Here is a 15,328-nt window from a genome sequence, read left to right as displayed (position 1 = left end):
GCAGCAATTTGATACAGTTGGAAAATAAAGCATCTAATGGAACTACCACAAGGGCTCAACCTGATTATCAACCCGACAGTTCCAGGACTTATTCATATGTTCAGAATCTCCCAATAATTAAAACTGCACTGGTGATCTGTTACTGTCAAAAGGTGACTAGGATGTGTTATATAAGAATTCAATTTTATTTTTATTTTTATGAAGATTGCGGTCATACGCAATGTGATTCCAAATCCGTGCTTTAGATAGGCTTACATTATTTTTAATTGCATTGTTTTATCACGGGGCTCCTTTGGGAGGGTGGTCAAGAGAGAAAGTTAATAAAGAAATATCTAAGCACTTTACAGAACCACCGTATGCATGTCTGTTGAAAAGTAAGTTCCAGTGAGTTTGATAGGACTTATTTTGGGGTTGCATCCTTAACATCTGTTTTATTTTATTAGTTTACCATGATGTGAAAGCCAGTCTTTGTGCAATAAATACTTTTCACACAATATTGTGTCCTCAGCACCTGGTAAAGCTCTAACCATTTGGCTGTTGAAAGTTGTAGTTCTATGAATTAGTCTATATTGGGCCGGGGGGGGGGGAGAGAAACTTTTTTTTTCTAGAGTAGAAAACTTGTCATCTCCAAATGTTGTTGGATTCCAACTTCCATCAGCCCAAGCAAGCATGGCCAATGATGAGGGATGATGGGAGCTGAGGTTCAGCAACATCTGGAGGAGGGTCCCAGATCCCCCAGCCCTCCTTCAGAGCTCGAAACAGAGAGAAAGTACTGTGAAAATTATTATTTCGATTGGCATTCTAACAAAAGAGAGAAAACACACACGCAAAATGAACCATTATGTTCTTGCTGCACTTTGTACAGCTACCACCACCACTTCTGCCCTGATATTTTGAAAATATAAACTTGATGATTCTTTATAAGTCTGTAAAACAAATTCCCATAACAAACTACAATTATAATCTCTAGCTGTGAATGCCACTGATTATAGTAGAGCCCATGAACACTCATTGTGCCCCCAAAACCAATCAGTTTGAGATTTGGGAGAAAACATCCATGTAAAGATCAGAATCATCTATTGGAGGGGTCGGCAAGCTTACCGGACGATGGGCCGGTCCACGCTCCGTTCGCACACGCTATTTCTGGTGCACAAACGGGTCGGAGGAGCACCTGTGCATGCGCACAGGCACATCAACCCGGAAGTCAGTCCCCGCGCTGCGCTGTGCTGCACCGCACCAGTAAGAGCAGGCGGCGGGGGTCGCCATGGGCTGGACAGAGGAGCCCCGTGGGCCACTACCAGCCCATGGGCCTTAGGTTGCCGACCCCTGATCTACTGCATGTAAAGATAAGAATTTTCCTTCAATATCCAACTTTTAAAAAATATTTTTATTATGTTTTATTTGTATATGATTTCATATTATCCCCAACATCCAAATCCGCACCCTATGTGAATTGCCAATGTGAATGCAAGCTTTCCAGTTCCAAATGGAAATACTGCTCTGTAAATGTCCAAATGTGAATGGAAATTTATTTTCTAAGTTATCATTCTGCTTTAAAACCTGAAACTTGGTTTTCTCCGAAACCTCCCTGCAGAAGATTCAAAAGAGGAATGAAAGTTCAGTGAACCAAAGCACCTAAGGCCCCAGGTGAATAGTGCTCATGCGTTTTCTTCATACATACATGCACTGTTGTTGGAGAGGCCATTTTGCTGAGTGCAGTTGACATACTGCTTAAACACTAGAAATTGGAATGTAGTTTAGGAAAGTTCTACATCTGTTATTCCAGTCTGTTAACTGCATACTCTTATTTAATGTTTGCCTCCCTAAGAAGCCTTTATTTTGTCTTACCTTTAAAATATCTCAAACAATTGAAGTCCATATTTTATTGATATATTGATTTTTTGATTATTATTTTTTAAGTTTGCTACGTTGATCTCTTCAAGATCTGGGCATACCACTTCTTCCTTTTCATTCATAAGTGTAATCATACAACCTCTAGGTAAAATGTGACGTTATCAAGTAAAATATTACAATCCACAGGCAGTATACCTGTACAACCCTACAGTCCTTCATTTCCCCAATCTTTCTTGATAGTGGTTAGTGAATGATGACCTCTAATTATTACAGTTGAACAGGAAGACTGAATGATACAACAAACATATGTTATTATCTGCAAGGAAATGGACCTCTGTGGTTTACTTTATCATCACTCAGTGTGTTTACAATAACACAATGTTTGCTCATCTAATTGGCTCTCTCCATATGGTGCAATTAAAGGGCAGCTACACTACATCAAAGACTAAATGAAATGGCAGTCAAGAGGGAGAAGGGGCTTCTCAAAGCAAGACCAACACAGTTTTAAACAACCTGCAATTACACAGAAACAGATAAATCACAATTTTAAAGCTTTTGTATTAAATGATGAACTTCAAATATGTTCATCATGTGTTAGCACGCAAGCTAAAAAATGCATTAAGCATTAGCATTTGGACTCATATTTGCCACTGATGAACAATCTTGCATATTAGTTAACTGGCAATACTCAGTTTACAGCAAATAATACAGGAGTACGTATTGATGTTCAAAATTACTTTGAACTTGCTGAATGCAAATGTGCAGAGCCATTCATCTTGCTATGTAATTGAGGAAATAACAGGTAGGCCATGCAACTGACAGGTGTTTTGTTTAACAGCACCTGCAGGAAAATGCTATTTGGGCTCCCTAAATTCAACCAAATCTAATTAATATTTCAGATTTTGAACCTCAGGGATTGCCAGTGAACAGGATAAGAGTTCAAACATTATTCATCAATTTATTCACTGAATAATTTGGAACAGCAAATATGTGCTAAAGCTGCTGGCAAACAATTCACAACCAGCATGAACATATACAAGTAAGAGATTTTCATTTACACAGATAAATAAAATAGTAAGACTGGAGAAATAACAAAGTATATGCCATAACATATACTTCTACATTGTATTCACAGAGCTCCCGCCAACTTTTACAGACACTTTGCCTGGTTAGGTTTGTGTCTGCTGAAGTTGTAGGCTCAAAAGCCAATGAACTGACCACAAAAATGGAAAGAACTGAACCTGCAAATTAAGGAGATTACCTGTGCCGCTAGTAAAGGTTGCGTGTCTTCCACTTCAATGACCACATCTCGCCGAGGTGCAGCTGACAGAAGAGTAACTGCAAATCAAACATTCCATGATGATAAGCAACTCATGGGGGGAAAAATCACACCTGTAAACTTTTTTTTTAGTCATAATTCTAGCCTTTATTTTCCCCAGTTCCTCATGCTAGCTCTCTTTGTCTAGAAAAGTCTAGAGCCTGCACCATGTTGTCAGCTGCCTAGAGCTCAAACAAACATGTACACACAAAAGTATTCTTGAATATACAGTATTGTACTTTTGTGTGGATTTTATTGTACACCACTTTGGGAGAAAATCTTGCCTAAGAAGCAGGGTAAGTCAGGCTTTATATTAGGAGGAGCAGGCTTTATGTTGGGGGGGGGGGCAGAACCAAGTTATCTGTAATGCAATTGGTCAGTTAGTTAAGTATTTTTATTTATTTCCTTGCTATGCCCATGTAGCCAACAAGGTTATTCCATTTGTACAATGGAATTCCCCCCCCAAAAAATCTGTTCTGGGAGGGGGAGGAGAAGTTCTACTGCCCTACTGTGACAACTTTATTGGATACAACCCACAAGAAAGATAGATGGGCTGAGTCATACGTAGGTCTCACTGAAATTAATGTAAAAAAATTAGTAATGACTAACTTCAGCCCTGTTGATTTCAATGGGAATGTAACTGGCTTAGGTTTGAGCCAACCCGTTTGCTTTCCATCAGGGAGCTGAAAACTATTAACTCCATAATTCAGTGTGCAGAACAATTAAAAAGGTGGGACTGGGTCACAGCAGTACCAAGGGTGACATTGCAAAATTATTTGCTAATATTCTTGCTGCTTTCTCAACTTTCTGTCATTATGTGTGAATACTAGGGATGGACTTATCAGTTTTGTTTCAAGACTGTGACATGTGTTCCTTCCTTTGCATGTGTTCCTTCGTAAGTATACCCTGTCCTGTTTCCACATTAATCTACATTTTTTTAAAAAAATTCACACAATAACTTGTTTAAATACATATTTTGTCTCAAAACATGTATTCCCTCAAAGCACCCATTTCTAAATGCATCCCCCAACATGCAGAGAACTGCACCACAAAATCTGAAGAAGTACAAAAAAAAACCCAAAGGAAAACTGCATTCAGGTCCCCACACCGGTCCAGAAGATATTGGTACAGTCAATTTGAATCAAAATACATGAATAATGATTTCCTCAAGCATCCCTAGTGAATACTGGTTCTTCAAAAGCGGTACTGCCAGACGTGCTGAGTCAGTCCATGTGTGAATCCAAGGGAAAAGTTGCTTCTACAACCTTCACAAATGAATGGAAGCTACAGAAAAGTTGGTGTGCAATGCAATGCAATATTTCCCACAAATTGTGTTGATTGTAAAAAGAACTACATCCGATAAGAAAAATGTCATTATTATGGGAGCTCTACCTTTCATCTGTGGTGCAATGTCGGCTTTTGTCGCATAAGGATCACAGCGAAAACGCTCCAGTGCCCCAATGGTACATTGTCCCACGATAGGTTTACGGCCAAATTGCCTGTGGTCTATCACTTTAATAACTAGTGATGGCGTGTACATTTCCTCTTTGGGCAGCGACTAGTTTAAAACAAAAAACAAAACACAGTTCCTTAACTTAAAAAAAACACACAAATACACACTTCACAGGATTGCTTTGCTGCTTTCGAATGAGCTGTACTAACCTGCTCCAGTTTTGGCAACTCTTAAATGTATGTAGGTCTGTACCAAAGCGGGATGTGGGTGGGCCAACTTTAAGAACAAAAGGGATGCATGGATGGGGATGCTAAGTGTCAGGGTAGAGTTAGAAAAAGAGTTAGAATGTTCACAGAGGCAAGGGTTAAGTTATGACTCCAACTCGGGGAAGGGGAGGTACAAGCCAGTCCTCACTAGGAGGTTAGAAAAAGAGCGGAAAAAGCCTTTTGAGAGTTGCTGGTCAGGGGAGAAGCAGAGCTCAGAAGGTATCTGAACTGAATGACTCTGTGGAGTGATAGTTGAAGTTAAGAACTATTTATTAATACTGTTTGTGAATTCTTAATAAAAATTATAAAAGACCAAGAGATGTTTGTGTGGTAATGTGAAGAGGAATCGACCAGCCCTGACACTAAGCTTCCTCACACCCAAAACTTATTTCTATGCAAACTACCCCTGAGTGTTTCCCTTTCAGCTGGTCTCCAGCACTGGATAATGGAATAATAGTTTCTTTCTTTCTTTCTTTCTTTCTTTCTTTCTTTCTTTTTTTACTTGAAGGCACCCACAAGAGAGAGCTTTATACACCCATAGTATAACCTTGAATCTAGCTTGGGAGCAACTAACAGTCAGTTTGTGAGTTTATGCTGCTGAATGTAATCAAGAATGGATGGGAAATCCATTGGGCAAAATGTGCAGCAGTCTTGCAGTAGGCATGCTATATGTGTTATGTGAGTTTCCCACCCTCTTACACAGCCCTTCCCTGGATGACATGCAAATATACATCCACACCTAATGTCAGTGCCACTGCACATGGCCATCCATGTGCAACAACGGCTTTACACAGTACTTTGCTGTACACAGGACTCTCTAGAAATATTTAAATTACCTCAAAGGTAATTTCCAGGGTGGGTTCATTTACTCAATCAGAACTGCCCCCCTTCATGAGGTTGGGTGATGCGTTTGCCTCAGGCGGCACTCCCGAAGAGGTGTCACCTCATTCTGCCACCCAACTTTGCCACTGGTTTCCCTGGCCTCTAGGGACAGAGAGAGACTGGCGGCAAAGCATGAGTCAGCAAGAGGGGATGGGTTCCGCTATTCAGCTTTGCTGCCAGGTGTGAGGGGAAGATCTTCCCCGCCTGGTGGTGTGGTGTGGTTTTGCAGAGCTTATACTGAAGGAACGGGTTCAAAGGCTCACTGGCAGGCAGGAGGGGGAATCTAGAAAGACTCTCCCCCCCCAATCCGTCCATCAGGGAAGACTCCTTATGGAATCTGCACTCCCATTGTGGGGATGACAGCGGGCTGTTTAGCCTCAGGTGCCAAAACGCCTCAGGTTTCCCAATATCCACTGCTATTGCTCTAATATGAGCATACTAATTCAAATTTCCCCCTTTACCAGTACCACAAGTGTGCTACAGATCTTCAATAAAAGAGAATTCAGCACCATACCACTGTCATGCAGAGAACAGATCCAGGAAAATTTGGTGTCTTCTTCAGGTTTTTAATCACAACAGATTCTATCATTTCACCTCCACACTCTACAATGAGACTAGGGGAAGTAACAGAAGCCATTTGGTAGCTTTTCATGTTGCGCAGTCCCCAGGCAAGGATCTGTTTCAAACAAAAAACAAAACAAACGCTGTCAACATTGCTGAAGGAACACATGCTCTGTTGCATGGGTTTCCAACCTTATCAGACCTGGGAGCACACTTAGAAACCCGAGAAGCGGTCATGAGCACCACCTCAAAACAGTTCAATGATTAAATCTCCATTTTTTTTTGTCATTCATTTAAACCATGAGTTAATTTACAGATTTATATCACTGGGAATGTTCTCAGCTGCATGCACTTACACAGAGCTTGGTGCATACAGTGCTTAAACAAGCCATACTTCATGGCATATTGTCATGTCTGCTTGTGACCACCATATAGAACACACACCTGTCCAATATAAGGAAATGGGGGGCAGAACTCATCCCTTCCCATTTGTATAATGAACAGTGTGCTGGGGCTGGGTTCAAGGAAGTAGAGGACCCACAATGGTAAGACTACATTGTTTATTAATTCAAATACATTGTATAAATGTCATCATTTATGCAACACTTTTTGTAAGCACTCAGAGTCCATCACTCATGGGATCTCATTGCAGCCCTGTAAGATAAGCTGGTACTGTCATACCCACATCACATATACAGGGCTGAGAGACATTTGCTAACCGAAGGCTAAGTTCATGACTTTGATTACATTTGGACAAGGAACTTCCCAACTCACTTCTCAAGCATTCCTTTGGCTACACATCTGGTGACAGTTTACCATGAACATCCACCTGGGGTAGAAGCTTGCACAAATAAAGCCTTATCCCCAAAAACATTCTGAACACCTTAATGCTTCTTGATCCAAAACAGCACCTGTTGTTTCCACACAGCCTTATGAATATCTCACGTTTTGGCATGGCTAGCACCTGGCCTTATACATGCAGGTATCTATGAATTATTGTGGATCTTATTAAGCACATAGCCCTGTGCATCATTGTCCATTTTCAAGTAACAACAACAATACCTCAATAACAGTCCGTTGAACCACGGGTCTGATTCCTTGTGGCACCATATAAAGGTTTGATGCTTTTTTTGAAGGAAGAATTGGAAGGTTGGTTCCACCCTGCTCAAAGATACAAAGAAAATGGTTTCTTAATGTATATAAAGCCTAAGTCGTACATAGCAATCATCTCGTCAAGGTGGCTTTAAGTCTGAAATCAATATATTTGTTTTCTGTTACCTTTTCACTCAGCAAAAGCTCAGCAGCTAAAAGCACATCCCCACAAGGCTTGCCCCCATTCATAACTGGATACCAGAGAAGTTTGGGACTGATGTCAATATCTGGGTTGAGCTTGACCATAGGACAGCAAGAGGTTCTTCCAAGGAACTCATCTTTGCCCTGCAGAAATGGACAAATCCAAAATGGTGAATTTGTACTCACCTGCTGTCATTATATAGTCAAGAGGAAATCTGGAAAAAAGCTGCCACCTACCACTTGGTCACTATCAAAGAGTTCAACAACCACATGAGGAGGGTTTTGTTCTACTGTGTAGGGATCTCCATAGATTTCAATTTCATCAAATATGACAGTTTGATCCCATGTTGGGTTCAATGTTGACTTGATGGTTTCAGTTGTTTTGCTTCGGTGAAGGAATGAAACATGAGCATATGGATCTAAAAAACCAAGGGAGAACAGATAAGGGTATAGTGATCCATTTTAAATGACTGGCTTTTAAATTCCCATTCTCTCTTTCTTTTATAACTGGCAAACAAAAGTTGATCTGACAAGCCGGGTGTCTGCCAACCCCCGCTGTAGACATGATACACTTAGACAATCCAATTTAAAATTACTCTTGTGCATGGTAACCATTCTTTAATAGCTTTGTATCTAAGGCACAACACCCAAGGACACATGAACAATAGAGGAGGAGTCATTCCACCTGCAACTTAAACAGTACATCCCACAAACTGAACACACAGATCTGACATGAGTCTAAAACATGCTTATTTATGGCCTTATTATGAAGCAGAGGTGAATGATTAAAGAGCTCTAGGCCTCCTATTAGAAAGACCATCAGGGCCTCTGAAGAAGGTACCTGATTATGCGTATTAGCATTTCCTGTGCAAATTGTCATTACCCAGTGCTCAGAGCAATGTAGAATGTTGGATGGAGGCCATTGTCCTAATTTCATTTAACTTTTTTTTGGACGTTAACAAGAAAAGGTGTTAAATAAATTCTTTGAAGAGACAGATTTTCAGAGGTTTTAAGGAAATAAAAATGGGATTGGGGAGTGGACATGAAAAAAAAAAATCAAGAGAAGCTCATAAAGCCTTGAACACTTCAATCTAACTACTGCAGGGAAAAAAAAGAATAGACTTGATTTGGCAGACAAATGTGTCCTTTGGATTTAATAGATCCCCACCTCCAGCCTAAGTACCTGAAAAGCTGTCTTTATCCAAAGCTATTAGATTTCTAGCTTGATAGATATAACATCGAAGGTGGTAACTGTAGACTCCTAAAAAAAGAAAAGAAAAAATCAGCTAAATCAGAAGGCTGTAAATGAAATAGCAACTTCACCCTTTCAGCTCTAAACTTCAGCATCCCTGCTTCTTCCCATCACTTGACTTTTGGTGTGCTTTCCATGGCCATTCCCCCACCTCACTCCGCCTGATTTTAGTGGTCCACAAACTTCATTCAAGTGGTTGAAGATGAGAGGTGACATATCCAATGCATTAAATATTCACATTGATTTTTAATTGTATTTTTATTATTTCTTTAATTTCCTACATACTGCATTGTTTTTCATTTGTTCAATGGAATTCGAATAGTAATGCAATGAAATACAACATGTAAGAAATTAAAGAAGCAGTAGAATTAAAAATCATCCAGCACCTAGGACAGCGCATTGCAATTGCTACAACACAGAGAAAAATCATGAAGTGGTTCGCCAAGACCCTCAGCAATTTTCAAGTGGTCCATGGGGAGAAGATATCTGAGAATCACTGGCTTAGCCTATTGTGCAACCAAAATCATGGTTAAGGTATCTGCTTCTTAACCACATTTTGTAGCCAAGGTTTGTCCAGGTTTGTTACAGGTTGTGGTTAAGGATGAAAGATCCACGGAGAGGCAAAAATAGTTATTAATATTTTGATCACACAGAGAAAGCTGTATCAGACGATGAAAAGGGTAAGGCGTTTAGAAAACTAGTCACGCAGCCAGAACAAAAAGTCTTGCAGCACCTTAAAGAAATATACAGTCTCAAATAAGGAATTTCACATGAACTTACTGTCAAAGTTGCAAGAGATTATAGGAGTGCTTGCACCGAATATACGTGTTGCTGCTGCCTCTTTCGTCTTCTCAGAAGATTTATCTCCCTCATCAATGCTTGTATCTGCTCCCTAGGATTATATGAATATTTTTATTGTTTCTCATTTATAAAACTTGAACAGAAAGCCCAATTATTGATTCAGATATTCCTGGAAGGAGATGTACTTGCTGTTTTAAAAAGTACACTAATATTTATTCACTCGTGTGAGTTCAAAAGAGTAATGTCAGGACCCTAAACCAGTCACACCCAGAACACTTCAAAGAAAGGGAGAGATGATCAAAAGTTTTTCTTATACGCTATGACAGGGGCGAGACTTCTGCTGGCACAGGTCTGGAAACAAAAAACAATACCAACTGTGCAGCAATGGCAACAGAAAATCACAGAATATATGGAAATTGGAAAAATGACAATGAGAGTCAGACAACAGGGGGATGAAACGTTTAGAAATGAATGGGGAAAGTTTATGGAATATGTAGACAAGTTGTGCAAGACATAAACAATGACATATAACTCATGGCGTGTAAGATAGGAGAAGGTATTATAAATGAATTCAGAAGGAGGATAGTAAAGGAATAAGGGAAGACATACAATCTTGAAGTGGGACTGTAAAATCAAGAGAAATCTGAAGAGAAAATAAAAGTAAATGAGTGGAAAAGAAGTTGATGTGCGAAATATACCGTAGATGTATGATATAAGGAAGACATAATAAGAAAGAAGGGAAGTGAACAGAATTTGTAATTTGAATGATTTGTGTGGTATAATTTTTTAATATAATTTTTTGTTTGTAAATTTCCCTTTTTGTTATAACCAGTTATAAAATCAATAAAAAATATTTACAAAAAAACAAAGAAAGGGAGAGATTGAAATTCACTTCTACAGGCAATTGATTATCATAAATAGTAAAAATAAGCAAATTGACATTTGCTCAAATTCAGTGGTAACGATGGGGTTTTCTCAGGGGAAAGTGGCAGGGCAAGTCTGGGTGAGCCCCAACTGACACCGACTCTCCATGATTTCCAAAGGGGTCTCCTTTCAGCCCTACCTGGAGATGCCAAGGATTGAACCGAGGACCTTCTGTTCAAAAAGCAGATGCTCTGCCACTGAGCTACAGCCCATTGCACTTGATGATTCTCATTTAACTTTGAGATAATAATTAATGCTGAAGTTAAGTGGCATGAACAAGCCAGCAAGTTAAGTTCCTCTTACTTACAAGAGCTCCTTCAAGCTTAAAGATGGCTGCTGAACCACATGTGTCAGAAGGAATCATTTCTCTCCTCCACCGCCTGCGGCGGAAAGTGTCGGAACTGCGCTGCTTCCAGTGAAATTTCCATCCAATCAGTGATGCAAATTCCCATCCTTCTTGATCTTCATAGGGTGTGGTTCCCTAGAAGGCAATTGCAAAAACTCAATCCACAACGGCCAGAATGTAGGGTTAATGACAAACTCTGTAATCCATTCATGCTTTATTTTCTGACACACCATTATTTTTCTAAATAAACACACACAACATTCTAGCAAATGCCAATTTTGCAATTTATATTTAGCCATTTTACCCTTGATGAAACTGTTTGGTTTGGATCTTTTCTGCGTCTTCGAACCAGCCTTCTTCTTCTTTGAGTATGATACATTTTCTCTGCTGCAACCCAAGACTTGGGTTTATTGTCAGGGGGAATGGTAATTCCATATTCCCAAGCTAAAATAACACAGATAAAATAGACACTGGTTACCATAACAGGATTCTGACTCAGTGACCAATATGGTAGCTGATTTATCGAATTCGTAGCTCTGACAAGCCAAACCACACTAATTCATGACTCCTAATTATTCAAATAACTTATTGTATAATGTAGTTCCTTGATGTAATTCTATAAAAAAAATCATCATTTACCCCAATGTTTTCAGTTCATCTGTGTCTTGTACATTTCCCAGAGGTTATACTGTTTTTCTAAATATTTTGATTAGACTAAAAATCACACCAAAAGTAATGTAACTTATTTCTTTGGGGTACAGTGGTGTACATATTCAATAAGCAAAACCAAATGTGTATTGATGCCCCAAAAGCTGTTTGTGAATGCCTATGAGACACACTGCAGGACTTCTGATTTGTCCCCAATAGCTGGCACTTCACCACATGCCATCATGTTAACTCTCCTCCAACTTAAAACAGATTTTGCCATGCAGCATAGAGGTCTGCATTTTGAGGAGCAGAAGTTCAAAGAACAATTTGGTATGCAGAAACAGTTGCCTGGTGCTAGCCCAAGGATTAAGAATCTGACATGAGAGCCATTCTGTCCATTCTAACCCTTACCTTTTTCATCCACTGCTCGGTTAATGTCATATATCCAAGCATCATCTTCCCACATCCAACCTGGAGGACAGGTTATTTCACCTGGTGGTGGTGCTTTTTCTCCATTCTTTGAAACAGAAAAGGTAACACACACTTACACACCCCAAGGGAGTGATATTTAAAAAGTAGTAATGACTACACATAACACACATCTAAACTTAATAGGATTTCACACAAAAAAGAAAACAAAAATTTTGGACAACCTTTAAGACTTGTATCTAGTCCACAAGAACAAGACTTTTTGTCGTTTTGGAGGCATGAGATCAACAAAAGTTGACCCTCAAAAGTAGCCTTGTTGTTTTTACTCTAGGCCTGCACAACTTGGGGCCCACCAAGCCACATGCAGCACACCAGCCATGAATTTTGGCCTGTCAGGTGCTGTCAATATCTGTTATTCCAATCCCAGGCATGCATCTAACACAGAAACTATATAGATCCCCTGATGGGTGCTTAGTAGGCTGTATTTGGCTTGGTGGATCAAAAGGTTGTACCTGTTTTACTGAAATGATGCTGTCCTCTGTAGGAAGTGCGAAGTTGCTATTAAATTGTAATTCCACTTCCACTTTGTGTAATCAGGTCACTCCATTGCCTGCTTTAAATTTAGTGGCGTGCATTTTTATACTGCAATTTGGATTTTAAGTATATTTTGCCATGAAAACTAACCAACTGCCTTAACTTACATGCACGGCAGCTGTAACCTAAAGAGAAGCTATTGAAATTAAAACACATTGGCTCATCAAAAGCGTGATCCTCACCACATCTGTAAAAGCGTCTTCAGCTGCTTTCCATTCTCCTCCAGGATAGCGGCTTTCATTTTGATACACTTCATCAGCAAACTCAGTGTGACCAGCATCTGCTTCCGTTAGCAAGCTGTGAAACCAGAAGCAGACCTTCCAACTATTGTTAGGCGCCAAAAGATGTTCACTGGACACATTGCACTGACAGAATCACGCTGTGCCCACCTGTCAAAGTGACTCACTGGGGTTGGGGAGTTCAGGATCTGACCTACCAGCCAGATCCATTTCCCAGAGTCCCACAACCACTTAGGAACCACTTATCCATGAGCATCTGCCACAGAGCTAGAAGAACGTTCCAACAAACCACGTGGTCCCATGTGGGTAAGTGCCATGGGATCAGACCCTTTAAATTCTCTTCCAGCTGCCAGGATTTGAAGCCAGTTTGACACCCTGATTAAGTGAGAACTTTTACGAACCTTTGACTGCAGTCAACAATGCTGCCAATGAAACGCTTACAGATTAATGCAGGGAAAGGCAAAAATTGTTTCCAGGAAGGGAGGGAAAGGCAGCATGTGCTCTTGTGGCTTATTCATGGTGGCTTATCATAGTTAAGAACATATTTGCAGCTAGGAATGCAAGGATCTGCCAATTAAAGGTGGTGGCAGGGGGACTTACTGGTTTGTGTGTTCTTGTTTTTATTGTGTATTTTGTGTTTTTATTGTTTATTTTTATGTTATGAACCAGCCTGAGATCTGTGTATGGAGGGCTGTATCCAAATTTAATGAATAGTAATAAATAATATTTTAGTTCTCACATTTTCTCGTATTGTTTTCTAGTCCTAAACAGCAGCGGAGCTTCATGCTCTGGCATCAGTGGGGCGGAGAGCAGGCAGGGGGGCTGGTGCGCTTCTCGGGGGCGGGGCACACCACCCACAGGGGTGTGGTGCGTGTCCTGGGGCATGGTGTGCCGCCCGCAGAGGCGTGACGTTCGTCCTAGGGGCGGGGTACACCGCCTGCAGGGGCATGGTGCCCAACGCGGGCGGGGGACAGCTGCAATGGCACCCTACTGGGATCACGCTGCCAGGGGCGGTGCGCTCCCCCCACAATCCTCTTCTTCCGCCAGTGGTCCTAAATTCAGTCTCCTACATTTGGCAGCAATTTGCAATTTTCTTGTTCAACATTTTAGTATGAATTTCTCCCGTGAGACACCTTTTAAAATGCACTTTGTCTATATTATTATTATTACTATTACTATTTTATTATTTATACCCCGCCCATTTGGCTGGGTTTCCCCAGCCACTCTGGGCGGCTTCCAACAGAACATTAAAATGCAATAATCTATTAAACATTCAAAGCCTCCCTAAACAGGGCTGCCTTCAGATGTCTTCTAAAAGTCTGGTAGTTGTTTTTCTCTTTGACATCGGGTGGGAGGGCGTTCCACAATGTGGGTGCCACTACTGAGAAGGCCCCTTGCCAGGTTCCCTGTAACTTGGCTTCTCGTAGTGAGGGAACTGCCAGAAGGCCCTCGGCACTGGACCTCAGTGTCCGGGCAGAATGATGGGTGTGGAGATGCTCCTTCAGGTATACTGGACCGAGGCCATTTTGTCTAACATATGCACTTCTGCAAGCACTTTCCCCTTATATAATGCATTGTGTATGACATTTTCACAAATATCTTTAGTTTTATGCACATTTCTCCAACTAACCAGTGTTTACAAAAATATGCACATTTTCCTCCAATATATGCATATTTTTGTAAACACTGGTTAGTTGGAGAACTGTAGTGCAAAAGTTGGATGTGTGCGCATATGTGTGTTTCAGAAAGTGGGGGTTTGACAGATTCAGTTTTAATTGCATATTGAATTGAATTTCTCCTTCATTTGTAGCCAATGAAAACTCTGACATAGTTTTTTTCATTTTACAGTCTTGATCCATTGGGCTGTGTTAGAGGAGAGTTTTAGGAGAAGAGGCTGTTGGATCTAACACCCTTGTAGGCCAACTTCATGGGACCTAAGTTATGTTAATAGCATGGTATACAGCCACATCCGGGTATTTTAAATAATAGTAACCCCAATTTTTATTGGGACCACAACATGTGGTGAGGAGGAGAGGTTTAAGACCTTACCTTCTCAGCTGTGATCCCACTGGAAACAAGCCCTCATGCTGCAATTAGCATAGTGGGTTGCGGAATTTGTATTAGGTTTTTCTATTGTTAATTGCAGCACAGCTAATTGCTAAGCACAACAATTAACACAACATATAGTCAGGTCCACAGATTACCAGGGTGGCAGTCCTGGAGAAAGTGGGCTGTGTTGGAGTCTACCTAAGGGTGTTAGCTGATTGGGGTTGCCAATGTGACCCAGGCCAGTGCTAACCACTCCAGTAAATACTTTATTTTGGGGGAAATGATGTTTCTCTGCGTGGTTAGACTTGGTCCAAACCACGTTGGCAGTTTGTGAATAGTCTCACTAGGTAGGAATCAGTGGTAACGTTTTTAAATATTTTAATATTTTGAAATCACAAAGCTATTCCAAAGTGCTGAAA

General features: G+C 40.6%; 1 protein-coding gene across 1 annotated transcript in view; it reads right to left on the bottom strand.

Moving 5' to 3' along the window:
* MYOF (myoferlin) overlaps positions 1 to 15,328 on the bottom strand; it is a 77,461-nt gene that overhangs the window by 15,232 nt on the left and 46,901 nt on the right. The window contains exons 27-38 of the mRNA XM_033149271.1: positions 12,804 to 12,918; positions 12,010 to 12,115; positions 11,255 to 11,394; positions 10,912 to 11,085; positions 9,660 to 9,771; positions 8,811 to 8,888; positions 7,865 to 8,046; positions 7,613 to 7,771; positions 7,397 to 7,495; positions 6,288 to 6,449; positions 4,565 to 4,730; positions 3,116 to 3,192 (exon numbers count right to left, since the gene is read on the bottom strand). Of these exons, the coding sequence (XP_033005162.1) occupies positions 3,116 to 3,192; positions 4,565 to 4,730; positions 6,288 to 6,449; positions 7,397 to 7,495; positions 7,613 to 7,771; positions 7,865 to 8,046; positions 8,811 to 8,888; positions 9,660 to 9,771; positions 10,912 to 11,085; positions 11,255 to 11,394; positions 12,010 to 12,115; positions 12,804 to 12,918 (1,570 nt within the window). The remainder of the gene's footprint in view (positions 1 to 3,115; positions 3,193 to 4,564; positions 4,731 to 6,287; positions 6,450 to 7,396; positions 7,496 to 7,612; positions 7,772 to 7,864; positions 8,047 to 8,810; positions 8,889 to 9,659; positions 9,772 to 10,911; positions 11,086 to 11,254; positions 11,395 to 12,009; positions 12,116 to 12,803; positions 12,919 to 15,328) is intronic.

This window comes from Lacerta agilis, chromosome 5, assembly GCF_009819535.1.
Source record: "Lacerta agilis isolate rLacAgi1 chromosome 5, rLacAgi1.pri, whole genome shotgun sequence".
NCBI classification, from domain to species: Eukaryota; Metazoa; Chordata; class Lepidosauria; order Squamata; family Lacertidae; genus Lacerta; species Lacerta agilis.
This window is presented reverse-complemented; position numbering and strand designations above follow the sequence as displayed.